We start from the raw sequence: 14,160 nt of genomic DNA on the forward strand, positions 1-14,160 counted from the left end.
CAGCACGGCTTGAGTGGTACACGCTTCCGAAATGTTGAAGAAGTGCGAGAATGGGTGGACGAATGGATTGCTTCGAAACAAACATCGTTTTATCGAGATGGTATCGCCCAGTTGCCAGAAAGATGGCAAAAAGTTGTAGAAAGTGATGGAAAATACTTTCATTGAAATAATTTAAATAAATTTTTTACAATAAATGCTTTTTCTCAGTATTTTTTGGGCGGAAACTAAGTTAAGGTCCTAATAATATAATCCCAAGTAGGAATTTACTACTGGCATCAAAGTGGCCCAGTACCGATTTATGGTAAACGTTACTGGCATAGTACTAGATGCCAGTACGGGTTTAGTATTGGTGTGATACTGAGATGAGATAGAAAAGGGCCAGTATCGGAAAACAGTACTGTCACAGTACCTAAAATCAGTACTGTACCAGTATAAAAAAATATTGATTCCTAGCACTAGGGAAGTACCTATTCCCAGTACTGGGCCAAGTATCGATTCCTAGTAATTTTTATTATTTGTACAACTGTTAATATCACAACTATATAGTATATTTATGTATATTATATTTATGTATATAACTATATAGTATATTTATGTATATTTATGTATATACTATATAGTTGTGATATTAACAGTTGTACAAATAATAAAAATTACTAGGAATCGATGCTTGGCCCAGTACTGGGAATAAGTACTTCCTCAGTGCTAGGAATCAATATTTTTTTATACTGATTTTAGGTACTGTGACAGTACCTAAAATCATCTCAGTATCACATCAATACTAAACCCGTACTGGCATCTAGTACTATGCCAGTAACGTTTACCATAAATATACTATACGTTTAACTATATAGTATGGAAAGAAAGGATCAAAAGACTATAAAGGGCGGCTGCTCTCGTTTGTACTTATACATATTTATTTTTAATAGTCATATGAGAAAAAAATAGTTATTTAATAGTCATATGAGAAAAATTCTTCGAGACGACGGCTGGAATCGAACTCAAGTCTTCCGCTTGTCAGGCAAACGTTCTTACCACTGAGGTATTTAGATTTCGTGTTAGTAATCTCTTCCGTTTTTCGGTATCGGCACAATACTGGCTCAATATCCTCTATTAGCAGATTGTATACGATTTTTATTTGAGTATGCAGTACTGATTCTACAAACAGGGCCAGTACCAATAGTACAGTTTTTTAATACTGGGCCAGTACCGAAAACGACAAACACTTTTCGATAACACCCCACGTACGGTACGACTATTCAGTACCTAACCTTAGTACGGAGCCAGTACTAACAATACAGTTTTTTATATTAGGCCCAATACTGCACCCAAAAAATAATAATTTTAATAGGAGTGGAATTCTCTAAATCTTAGAGGGTTTTACTCTTATATTATATTCTCTCAAGAGAATTGCTTTAAAATCAAGAGAAAAATAATCTTAAACACAATTCTTAAAGATAGATAAATTTTATATTGAATGTACAGTGCAAATCTATATTTGTTCTTAATCTACATTTTCTCTTATATATTACTTCAACTCAAAAATATTTCTTCGGATTTAATAAATTTTATCGCATCCACACGAAAGAAAGATCAGAAAACTTTGACCGGAGGTGCTTGTGTGTATCTGTAGATGTCCACTTTTAATGCCATATGAGGTGAAAAACTTAAGACTTGGGATCGAATCCAGGTTCTTCTCCAGGTTGCTTGTCAGGCAACTGAGCTATTTAAGACTTCATGTTTGCCATCTATATACTCAGTGAAAAATAACTCGTTGATTAACGTCAAAATGATATCAAACTAACGTCGGTTTGATGATTTCAACGTCGATTTGATTGAAACGTCGACAGTGAATTGACAATGGAAGCTCTGCGCTTGGTTGGCAGTGGAGCGTGGCGCTTGGTTTCAACCAATTGTACACGATAGTACGCAGCGAAACAGTTCTTTGCGTCTCTTATACTGCACGTAAAACGGCATTGTGTCTCAAATTAACATATTCCTTTTGATATAGAGGAACACAACTAGAATAATATCTCATAAATGCACGATAAGTGGTTCCCTTTAATGAAAAATAAATATGCTTTTTGTAAGATATTTCTTTTAGAACATGGAGTTAGAGGAAAATTCACTTTATACGTAGAATATTTTTTTTGGGTATGAGCCAATACCAAAACCGAATATCCGCTTTTCGTTATCGACCCAGTATCAGGCCATTTTTCCGTACTGGCGAAACGATTCCTACTTAGAATTGTAATCCCTTGCTTATGTAGACTGACACTGATGTATCGTGCGGATCGCGAGTTAATGAAGCGCGTATCCCGAAATTAATGATCCACCTTTTAATTAAGACCATAGACGATTCTGGCAGTACGATTATGTAGGCATTATGTGGGTCTACCTTGCGAGGACGAGTTCACCGATAAAAATGGACAAACTAGTTCTTGGAGAACGAATTCTTCGTTCGAAGTATCGCCTGCCCCGTGAGTCAAGCTCCCCTTCGCGCACCGTTTAACGGCCGGATTACTCATCTAATCGGGACAACCACGATCTTTATCGTCCCGCGCCGCGGTGCCTAATCAATTTTATGCGTGTAAAAACTCGCGCGCCAATTTTCGGAACGCTTCGTCACATGCGCGAACGCAACATTCGGCGAAGCGCGCGCCGGAATCGCGGAATTCCTATTGCGCTCGGGAATTCCGCGGAAGAATGCGTTGGCCGTTGCGTTATTATGCGTGAACAGCTCGCGACGGGAATGTCGGACCCCTGAAATTCTTACGAATTCTGTTTACCGAGGGATTTAGCGAGATTTGAATATGTTAAATTTGACTCACTCGCGTGCTTCGTAGCACTCATCGTTTAGAATTTGTTGCATCGAAAGTTACATCATGAGAACCTCTCGCTGATCGTACAGTTAATGACATCATCGCAGAACGTGTATGCCAATACACTTTTTCATCTATCATTAAAACATATAATGTAAATTGGTAAAATCGTCCAACCGAAATCCCCGTTTCGGTGGTATAAAACAAGCTTATATTAATAGTAATAATCGTCACTGGAAATTTTGTATAAATTAAAAATACGCAGTAAACAGCTCCCTCGTGTTACCAATCGATCACTCCGGGTATGTACTTGTCGATAAGTTTTTCATAGTAAGGCCACAATTTCTCGATGTCGGGTACGGCGTCGCTCTTAGTGTACAAATCATATTTGCTGCAAAACGCGATTCATAATGTCAGATTAACTTCCTGACTGACAGCTCTCATTCCGCAGTTATCTTGAATCAACGTAACGCTCGATGCTTACTTGAATTCCACCACCCATTTCAGCATCTCCATGTCCTCCGGAGTGCAGAAGTGCATGTAGTCGCCGCCGGCGTGCCAAGGGTAAAACGAGTGGAAACGAATCATCGCCAGAGCCTCCTTCGGCAACTTACTCTTGTTGTGCTCGAGTATGCGGTACAAGTATTCATCGTGGCCCCACGACATCGTCAGATTGGATATCCCGCACTTGGGCTTGTAGATGCCGTACTTGGTGCTGCAACAGAGATACAGCTCTATTAGCGAAGATCATGTCACGCTGTTCTATTGGTCGTCTCGGTCCGCAACTTAACATCATCGAACGTTATTCCGTTAGGTGTGTGCAGAAATTTCATTTTCAGATCGATGATTTCAAGCTGATGTCTTCTTCTTCGCGAAAAAATTCGAAAGTTAACTGCGAGATGGCAAAAGGTTATAGAAAATGAGGGAAAATGTTTTGGTGATTGAGTTGTACTTTAACGTGAATGTACTTTGGTGATTGAATTTGTACTTTAACGTGAACATATTATATTATAAAAATATATATTGTATAGATATTGTATAAATATATGCTATAAAGGTAAAGTGAAAACTTACGAAGAAAAGAATGAAAAAACTTTCGCACACACCTAATACGTTCTCATATGTATACGGAGATGTATATGTTTCGCAGCAGAACTCGTGGAATTTAAGCCCTCAGCGAAAATCTCTTACAAGATTTCACGATCAGCTTAGTTACCACACGGTTTTCCCTCCGGGACATGTTTCCTACATTAGAGATATTTTCTTTTATACGAAAAGAAAAATTTGACTATAGATAACCAAATGTCTGGTGAAGTATAAACGAATTCCGAGGTTTAAGTTACCAAAATTCTGTTCAAATTAACAAGATCCTGATTAACCAAATAAGATCTCTGATCAACCAGAAATCTTCCTAAGTAGCAAGATGACGTTGAATGACAATTGACGTATTATCGGCGTTAAAGACGTCATTCACGTGATCATGTTAGCTCAAACAGAATTCTAGCAATTTCAACTGGAACATCAGATTCGTTCAAATTTCAACAGACATTTGGTCCGACATCTGATCGATCCAACCAAATTTGCTTTTCGTGTGCACATGCAGCATGTGAAAAAGTGCGACGTACTTGTAGCGCGAGTCCTTGCCGTCGGGATTGTCGTCGAAGCTCGTCTCTCTGTACACGATGGAATCACCCCAGGCGCAACCGACCGGGAACGTGTCACCCACTACCGCCCATTGAGGTTCTCCGTAGAATGCCATTATCTGCCACACGGTCAACGGTTATCCAATTATATCGCGCTGGTGTAAGTGCGAGTAACCGACCCTCTTTGCGGAATTTCGCCTTGGCGAAAAGGATTCCGCTGATGGATTAACGGATTAACGGATTCACAGGCATTACGTGACGAGTTGACGTTACAATGACATTGTTTCTCTATAAGTGAAGTATCGTTGATTACACGGAACGCTGCGTTACCTTGCCAAGATCGTGAATTAAGCCGGTGAGATGGAACCAGTCCTGATCCGGATGTTCCTTCCTGATGGACTCCGCGGTTTGAAAGGCGTGGACGATGTTAGGCATATCGGTGTCCGGATCACTCTCGTCCACGAGGTCGTTCAATTTGATCAGGGCATCCTTCACCGACATCTTGAACTTGTTGAACTGGAGCCAATCTTTCATGCGAGCTGCAAGAGCAACGATTAATCAGCAAGATCCTCGGAAACTTTCGGTTCTGCAGCATATCTTCAGAATATCGGTTGAGGCAACGAGTCTTTCCGAATCTACTCTATAAGTATAAACAAATAAAAAATTATGAAACAGGTTATCTTAAAAATAATCTCTCTATAAGTATAAACAAATAAAAAATTATGAAACAGATTATCTTAAAAATAATCTCTCCTTCGTCGAAGTCAAAATTATATTCATTTTCCACTCGCTGTGCATCGATAAAATAATGTAATATGTTTCTTTTATTACTAACATTGTACAAATTTGACGGTTTGATAGGTGTGCATGTTCTTGTAGGTCTTGTGGACGCGCTCCTTGATGTGATCGTCGAGATCCTCGGAGAAATTCCGGAACTCGCTCTGCAGTTTCCCCGCATACACCGACTCAGGTCGAAGCTTCTCCGACGGGTCCAGCATTATAAGGCCGGTATTCTGTGTCTATAAGAAAGAAATACTCAGAAACAATTCAGGTACATATTTGTATCCAATTTCTTTCTGTATAAATTATTACGTATAAATTATTACGTAAGTTATATACATACACATACACGCGCCCGCGCCAACTTTCCTACTGCATATTTGCCTCGTGCAATTCAAAACAAACTTTTCTTACGCCTGCGAAAATTTTGGTGTGCAAACTTATACATTTTTAACAATTAACGTGCATTACACTTGCGTGTATGTGTAGACATGATGTGTAAAATACGAAAAAAAATATATATAAAATTACGTGTCGTGATATATTTGCACTCGTGAACTCGTTAACATTATCACATAATTATCACGTGATGTACAACAAGTTGTAGAGAGAAAAATTGGCATTAGATTTTATCCTGTACGTCAGCGCGTTTATCTATCTAATGCATACGCTTGATGATGAAAAGGGAGCATGGATGTTGCGTATGTATCTGTTTCGCGATACAATCGGATGTATAGACGTCGGCTTGCAACGCAAATGGAACTATCGAATTTCATTGATATCCAATACCATTAAATACCACCGGCAAATATTGTGTAATGTTTTTATTATCTTCGTGCGTGAGCGCAAATACGTCGGACTGAGAACGCGATGCATACAATACACGTCACGGACATTTTTTCGGATCCACAAAACGGATCGTATAAATAATAATTTCGTAAGATATAAAAATAATATAAATAAATTATATAAAAATAGATCATAAAAAATAAAAAAATCATAATAAATAAAAAATTATATAAATCATAAAAATCATATAAAAATAAATCATATAAAAATAATATAAATAAATAATATAAAAAAATATATAATAATATATAATAAGTATAATTTCTTCGGTGAGAGAACACCAAAATTTGTCGTTGTCCAAATTTGTCATTCGTCCAAATGTTCGTTCGTTTATTGTTTGAATTATTAAATTTTGAGACATCCTGAATTTGTTCAGGCAACGCGTCCTCGAAATGAAACCATTTTTTCAACTTCAGTCGAAATTTTTTATCTCGCAGTTGTCGCTTCGAAATTTCGTCAAATTGCGATACTCACGATAGTTTTAGCGGACATCTGTGCGGTGGCTGTTTATCAGTTACTCGTGAGCATCCAAACGCAGACTGACTTGTCCTGTGTGCAATCGAGTTAACTTATAAGTCGGAGACGATTCACCTTTGACCCCCCCACTCGTCGAATGTGGTCACATACACACAAACGATATCAAATTTTAGTATGTGCCATCACTACTAATGTCTCTACCATCACCATTATTTCACATTCGTAAACAAAACGTCATACGCGAACGGCAGTTGTCATAAATTTTTATCTGATAAAAATCCAAATTCTAAGTCTTTTATAATAATTAATGTAAATTGGCTTGGAATATAAAAATTACTTTGCAAGTAAGACGACGTGTTAGTGTCACAACGATGCTCCCACTGCACAATTGACTGAGCCTACCGCGGCATATGTATTCCTGAGGCTATTTACAATTACTTTCTGCCTGAAAGGTGATATGAAAAGTATGAGAGATATGAGAAATGAAAAGTGATATGAAAAGTATGAGAGATATGAGAAATAGAAAATATTTGAAAAGCATGTGTCATTTAGGAATTTTTACTAATGTCAGTATGAACTTCCTATTGTAGCCAGAGTTCAATTACTGAACTGGCAGGTATATTCTGTAACTTTCCACGACAGTGCCGTTATCGTTACACTGAGAGAAAAATTATATTAAAATCAACAAATATTTCCTGATAGATGCCATTAACATATTTATTTAAATCTACATTCTCTTTCTTTAAACTAAATATTATTTATTTAAATCAGGTAAACAATACTTGATTTAAATAAAGAGAATGTAAATTTAAGTAAATATGTTAATGGCACCCATCAAAGAAATATTTGTTGATTTTAATATAACTTTTCTCTCAGTGTACGTTATCGTTTTTTTGTCGTATATTATACCTGCGCAACGATGACGTAATTGTTGTTAAAAGTTACAGAGAGCCTGTAAGACAAGCCTACAGAATAAGTCTATGGAATCTCGAAACCTGATCCGTGAAAATAACGACTTTTTTCCAGTTTCTCATCTTCGATAGTCGTCATTTTTTTATTCTCGTTTTCGTTTCTCATCACATGTGAGCGTAAAACAATTCTGTTGCTTAAGCTGTTTTGGTAACAAAATTACTCATGTACATATTTGGAGATTTTCGCATGCTTGACATATTTTTTATCTTTGTCTATATATGTATGATTCTTACAAAATAGTTATTACATTATCGCTAAATCCATCATTGATTGTTGAAATTGAGCAGAAGACAGAATCTTATTAAATCTTATAATATTTAGATGGCATTACAGTACGCAGTAAACTCTGTAAGATGAGATCGTCTCATCCAACAAGTTTTGAATAAACAATCGACGTCGCGTTAAAAAAATATGATAATTATCGCGATAATGCAGAAATTAGACTGGAACCGACACAGGAGAATATATCACTTATCATTAGTTATGAATGACGCTCTTTATATTACGAAAGAAATCGCAATGCACTCTTCTATGAACGTCTTGAAAAAAAGAATTTACGACCCGCGGGATTTTCTTGTTTTAGCAATTTGATCTCAATGAGGGGCTTGTTCGTTCTCCCAAAACGACATTAGCTCGTTGCGACGCAATTCGCTCGTTGATCATGAAACGACTGATTCCACGTACACTTAATTCTATTGTAATTTTAGTTTGGACGCGAGTGAAACAAAATAACACTCTATATAATGTGATAAAAAATCCGATAACGAATTTTGAACAAATTTTGAAAGATCGAACGATAAAATGGTAAATAAACAGACAACGAATCGATATCAATAAACGGATCGGTACCAATCAACGGATAGATACCAATAACATATCTAAAATAAACTCTGAAACGTTCGTCGATAAATCTGTGATTGATAACATTAATAATAATAGTGACGCGGTTCGTTTAAACGTATTAAAGCGTATTACGTGTTAAACTACGTATCGGCCACGATGACACTTGGTGTAGCCGACAAGTGATACAAATACATAATATAATTGATTATTGAATTCCGTCACAATGGATTCAATTATCCTGTGTTACACGTGGTTCGTTTCGATTGTTATAATCTTTTCTTTTTGGCAAGCTATCGCCTCTTCCTGACCTAGGAAACTACGTATCGAAAATTTCACGAATAATAAAATAGAAATTGCTACAACTTTGATTTAAAAAAGATAGAAAACAACAGAGCAGAAAAATAGAATGTGCATACTGAAAGTTATTTTGATTTTAGCGTGAAGGAAACGGTGGTCGAAAACTTCTCACGCGAAAATTTCGAACAATGTGAAATAACTACGTCAACTATGGCTTTTAAATTGATTAATTTGTAGAAATTTCTGCGGAGACTACATGAGAATGTTGAATAACAGAACGGAAAGAAGGATAGTATCGTGTTTTAAAAGAAAAATATTCGCGGAAATTAATGGAAACACGCGGCGATCATCGATATTAGCACAATTGTGTATGCGATCCACAAACACATATATAGCAAATTTCTGTTATATATCTATCTATCGTATACTTGGAGCGAGATTCGGAATCTATTTTCGCGCGTGTATAAAGCGTAAATAATTGATTAATCGTAATAAATTGATTGTTAAGATTTTCTCTCGATAATCTCTTGATGACTATTGCGATGTACTTGTGCATACAGCTTCATGCACATCAAATAAATCAAAGAGATTTTTATCATCATATTACTTACTTAGGACATCAATCGTTGCATATCGATTATTCACAGGAGAACGGGTAGAGAGAACGTCGATTTCAAAAGATATCCCTCTCCTAAAGAAAATTGACAAGGTTTCGCATTCCGTTGACGATCGTAATGACTTGCAACGCGATGCATGGAAATATTCAACACGATAACCTTTGATATCGTATGATCAACGAGTCTTACAACTGGGAGACTTTTATATTTTACAGCAATCGGGATCTCCGTAGGTAGGTTATATAACAAATTTCGAATAAGAAAAAAACGTTTGTATGACAACGGAAAGTTAGAGTGTTTATGAAGGAGGAATAATATCGGAACGCGTGAGAAGTTTTTTTTTCTTTAGACAGGAAAACAAATTGAGTGGAAACCTAAAAGAGCATGGAAACGTCCTGCGATACTTTATGACAAAAGTGTATTAAATCCATTATATAGTTCAGTCAAGAAATATGTATGCAATTTTATGTATGTATATATATATATAATATATATATATATATATATGTATATAACTATATACACTTCGTATATAAATTTATTTCTGTCGTGTAAAGATCTCGAACTCTTCTTATGGCGAACTCGAGTCCGAGTGGCTTGTGTGGCTGTTCCTTCGTCGTGAGTTGTGTTGATGTCTATGTGAGGGGCTGTGCGAACGAGATCTATGCCTCGACGATGACTTCTTGCTCTTCTTAGGTCTGTGCGAACGTGCCGAACTCGAGCTGTCGTAACTGCTGGAAATTAATTTTTATTAATATACGAGATATTTATTATTATACGAAAATATCAGTAGTATATATATTTCACAGTGAAAGTCTCTGTGAAAGATCAAATAAAATCTTGAAAAAAAAGGATATCTGGCAGAAGGAATATAGCATTGGGATAAGGATCGTTACCTTCGATGAGAACTCTTCTTTTTCTTATGCTTCTTGTGAAGTTTGTGTCTGTCGCTGCGACTTCCGCTCCGACTCCTGGATCGTTTTCTAGATCTGCTGCCGCTCAAGTCCGCACTCTTTAATCTGTCCATCAGTGAGTTACCACACGCTTTCATATCCTGTGATCTGTTGTTATCCTCCAGCGACGGTGATGGCACGGAACGCACATCGTCCAAATCATCTCTGCGAGAGCTCGAATTCGTCGTGACAGAGCTAGGCTTGAGCGCTGGCGCTTGAATCTGACTAAGAAACATGGCAGCTTTTTTCCGTCTTTCAAGCTGCAATTGTTTCTCCCTAGAAGTAGCCGCCAACTTATCTCTTGCAGCCGCTACCAGCTTGTCTTTAATTCTGTCCTCTGCCTGTCTGTGTCTGATCTCCTTCTGGCAATCTTCGAGAATATCGTCCGTCAAATCCACCAGCTCCTTGTCGTCGCTTTTTAATTTTTTCTCAGACTTCGACGGATCTTTGTCAACGGCGTTTGAAGATAAATTCGTATCCATGACATCCTGAGGAGACCCGGGCTTAGAGCTTGCGTCCTTCTTATCGTTGTCCATCTCTTCATCGCTTTCCTCCAACGGTAATGCGTTTCTCTTCTCAATCACTGTACTTTCCCCATCCTTCGGCTTCTTGATGGAAAACGAAACGGTCGTGATCTGCTTCGTTCCCTGCGAGCTTTGTTTCACCTTCGCTGGGTCACCCTTCTTCTTCGCCTGTATCATCTTCACGCGTTTTTGTACTTCTTCCATTCTCTGTTGCTTCTTCTGCAGCTCTTCCAACTTCTTCTGTTTCTCTTCTTGCGGCTCTTGCTTCTGCAACAACTCCTCCTCTGTTAGTACTTTGGGATTTATCGCGCCTTCGTATATCGTCAGTTTGTGTGCGTAGTAGCCATGATACTGATGTGACAGTTCCAAAAAATTGAATCTGGGGTCGCCCTTATTCTTGACGATCGTCTCGAAGTCACGGCCATTCTTCGCCACATAACTCGCCATTTTGTCGATTATGATTTGCACATCTGCTGGTGGCACAATAAAGGAGGGTCTGCTGAGTGGCTTCTGCGAAGGTATCCCATACGGTACCAATGGCGACGGCGTATCCTTTGGTGATGAAGCTTGTATCACGGTCGTATCATTCGACAATGGTACGCTCGGCACGTTGAGCTGCGAGGATGATTGAATCTGTCCGTTTGGCCCGTATATAACTGGACCGTGCGAGTATTGCATAGGAGTGGCATAAGAATAATTCTAGAAAAAAAGAATTAAAAATCAGAATTAGAATATATTATGTATATCAACTACAGGTATACAAATTAGTGCTTTAGTTTGTAAATATATACTTTTCAAAATCTAAATATCTTTCTTAAAAACGCGACTTCGTTATTACTTAATAATGTTACTAGAAAAAAATAATGAATTAAAAAATAAGTACATCACTTGGCAGACATACTTTGGAAAAACTGAAAATGTCAAACAGGATCAAGCTATCATTCATACCTGTTGTGGCATCGGATGGTAGTATCCAGCGGACGGCATCAGCTGAACTGTCGTGTCTAATGTTTGCGGCACCTTAGATGGCGGCGGCTTCCCCGTGATCTTGTTCACAAGCATGGAATACGCGCAATCCGCTGATGGTTTATATTGTATGCTCGGTATACTAGGTGCCTATAAGCAAACAAATTTATCTTAGTACGTTTTACATTTATACTATACGATTGTATCTTTCGAGGGTATTGGATATAATCCACTTCAAACTTCAAAGGCATTCTACTATTATATAAAATATAATTAACATATGTATCATTCCACATCTGATTATATTCTAAATACTTCAAATCTTATAAAATGTTAAGTGAATTATATCTACTGCAATAATTTTTTTAAGCACTAAGTATCTAAGTTTTTTGTGTTGGAATTATGCATTTTAGCATGGCATGATAAATGAACAAATAAAAAATATACGGGAAGATTCAATGTATACTAGTGAAAATATTGGATGAAATAATGTTGCTGAGTATCACTTAACATTTCATCCTACTGACAAATAAACCTACCCAGAAGGTAGGTACACTGCAATTTCTTTCTAATTTAGCACAAATGTAGAAGTACAAAAAATATTTAGATCATATTTTTTCATTTTGGCCTATCTTGAGTTTCACGGGTAGTTTATAGCTTTTTAATATTCTCACTCCTATCATTAACAAGTACAACAAAAGTGAATAAGAAATAAAATTGAATACAAGATATAGTTAAATAATTTTAACAAAATCGGCATAGCTGACACGAACCATTTTAAATTTCTTTAGCCGAGATTCCAACCGAAATATTTCAAATGTGTTAAATTAATCAAAAATGTTTCGAATCTTGGCTAAACCGAGAAATTATTTGTATAAATAATTTTTTAAACTTTTTACATGTTTCCTTTAAACATTGTATTATTTATACAAATAATTTTATACATTTGACTTCATATTCATAATCAGTAAACCAAAAACGCCTGTATCTTGTATTCAATTTTATTTCTTATGCATTTTTGTTGCACTTGATGATAGGAGTGAAAACATTAAAAAGCTATAAACTGAAACTCAAAGTGGGCCAAAGTGAAAAAATATAATCTAAATATTTTTTGTACTTCTATATTTATGCCAAATTAGAAAGAAATCGGAGTATAATTTTTGGGTAGGTTTACTTGTGAGATCCATGCACTTTCATATACATTATTCTAAAATGATTCAGGAAATTTCAATAAAATTTTCCCGAAAACACAGGAAGAGTCGTTTTTTTAAAAGGTTGCAATTTTAGGGGATTAAATTTTAAATTTAAATTTTTAATGATATGCATCGTGCAAGAAGGACTCACCGCTTCGATCTTTGTAAACGATGGCGCGAGACTTGGATGTAGGTACGGCTCGTCATCTGCATCGGACTCTTCCTCGGGTTCTATCATTAAAAAAGACAAAAAACAAAAGATTAGAATCGTGAATATATCAAGATAATTAACGAATGGATTAATACAGTGGATAGCGATGTATATTAACAAAGTTTTATGGCAATACTTACGGCAAGAAAAACTAAGTAGAATCAAAGTAGGTGTGGGTAATCAAATCCTGCTTTATGTTGCTTCAATTACCTCAACTCAATAATGTAAACTTCAATGTGATATTACTATGAAGAGATTCTCTTTTTATATAGAAAATAATATGCATACCTGATTCTTCTTTCTCAGGTTGTTTTTCGGGATTATATTTTCCACTCTTGATAGCATCGAGGACATATCTATAATACTGATGAAGTGGCTCGTCTATCGATAGGAACGCAAACTGCGGATTGTTTGCTTGTTTCGCCTTTATCAGAATTTCCATTTGGCTTCCTTGCCGACTGATAAACAATGCCGTTTTCGTTATAATGGCATTCAACTTTTGAGTTTCCGGCTAAACACACAAAATTGATATTATTTCATTTACAAGTTTTACTTGAGAAAATCATGCTTATATACATATGATTTTCAAAATAGTCTTAAATATAATATCAGATGATCTTAAGGCTCCTGGGGAGTCGCATCATCCATCTCTTTTTAATGACGTCAGAAGCGAGAAAACGTATGCTAAAAATTCCTGCAAAATACGTCGAGATAAACAGATATATCCACAAAACGACATTTGCGATCGATTAAGTACACCTCTAAAATACTCCGTACACTTTCCTTTTGTTCTAACAATCAACAGATAATTATAAAATAAATGTGACGTGCAATCGTCTTTTCTAACCTAATTTCCTCATTATCTTGTCATATTAATTTTCCGATTATCTATTGATTTTTAGAACAAAAGGAAAGTGTACGGAGTATTTTAGAGGTGTACTTAATCGATCGCAAATGTCGTTTTGTGGATATATCTGTTTATCTCGACGTATTTTGCAGGAATTTTTAGCATG

At 36.5% G+C, this 14,160-nt stretch overlaps 3 protein-coding genes across 7 annotated transcripts in view; 1 reads left to right on the forward strand and 2 right to left on the reverse strand.

Moving 5' to 3' along the window:
* LOC116840732 (protein lines) overlaps positions 1-14,160 on the forward strand; it is a 119,892-nt gene that overhangs the window by 80,167 nt on the left and 25,565 nt on the right. The window contains exon 1 of one of the 2 annotated variants that reach the window (XM_032807840.1): positions 5,372-5,516. The exons of the other annotated variant lie outside the window; for it this stretch is intronic. The gene's annotated coding sequence lies outside the window, so the exon portion shown is untranslated. Of the gene's footprint in view, positions 1-5,371; positions 5,517-14,160 lie in introns of those variants that run through there. 2 annotated transcript variants of the gene reach the window in all.
* Positions 2,958-9,453, reverse strand: LOC116840734 (inositol oxygenase). Of its 2 annotated transcripts, XM_032807845.1 has the most exons (8): positions 9,295-9,453; positions 6,909-7,016; positions 6,569-6,643; positions 5,301-5,484; positions 4,796-5,004; positions 4,448-4,584; positions 3,307-3,537; positions 2,958-3,213 (listed from the first exon to the last, which is right to left on the reverse strand). In XM_032807845.1, the coding sequence occupies exons 3-8, from the start codon at positions 6,584-6,586 to the stop codon at positions 3,105-3,107; spliced, it is 888 nt and encodes a 295-aa protein (XP_032663736.1). In that variant the 5' UTR covers positions 6,587-6,643; positions 6,909-7,016; positions 9,295-9,453; the 3' UTR covers positions 2,958-3,104. The 2 variants fall into 2 exon arrangements, with proteins under 2 accessions (XP_032663736.1, XP_032663738.1); XM_032807847.1 differs by lacking the exons at positions 6,909-7,016; positions 9,295-9,453 and adding an exon at positions 5,589-5,661.
* The window catches only part of LOC116840730 (splicing factor, suppressor of white-apricot homolog), an 8,599-nt gene continuing 4,138 nt past the window's right edge, over positions 9,700-14,160 (reverse strand). Inside the window, exons 4-8 of one of the 3 annotated variants that reach the window (XM_032807832.1) lie at positions 13,436-13,658; positions 13,088-13,167; positions 11,726-11,893; positions 10,197-11,476; positions 9,700-10,034 (exon numbers count right to left, since the gene is read on the reverse strand). In XM_032807832.1, coding sequence (XP_032663723.1) covers positions 9,872-10,034; positions 10,197-11,476; positions 11,726-11,893; positions 13,088-13,167; positions 13,436-13,658 — 1,914 coding nt within the window. In that variant the 3' untranslated portion in view covers positions 9,700-9,871. The remainder of the gene's footprint in view (positions 10,035-10,196; positions 11,477-11,725; positions 11,894-13,087; positions 13,168-13,435; positions 13,659-14,160) is intronic. The other 2 variants (XM_032807833.1, XM_032807834.1) reach the window with 2 other exon arrangements.

Source organism: Odontomachus brunneus, unplaced genomic scaffold, assembly GCF_010583005.1.
Source record: "Odontomachus brunneus isolate Ranch 3 - 2012 unplaced genomic scaffold, Obru_v1 Obru_scaffold_011, whole genome shotgun sequence".
Classification (NCBI taxonomy): Eukaryota; Metazoa; Arthropoda; class Insecta; order Hymenoptera; family Formicidae; genus Odontomachus; species Odontomachus brunneus.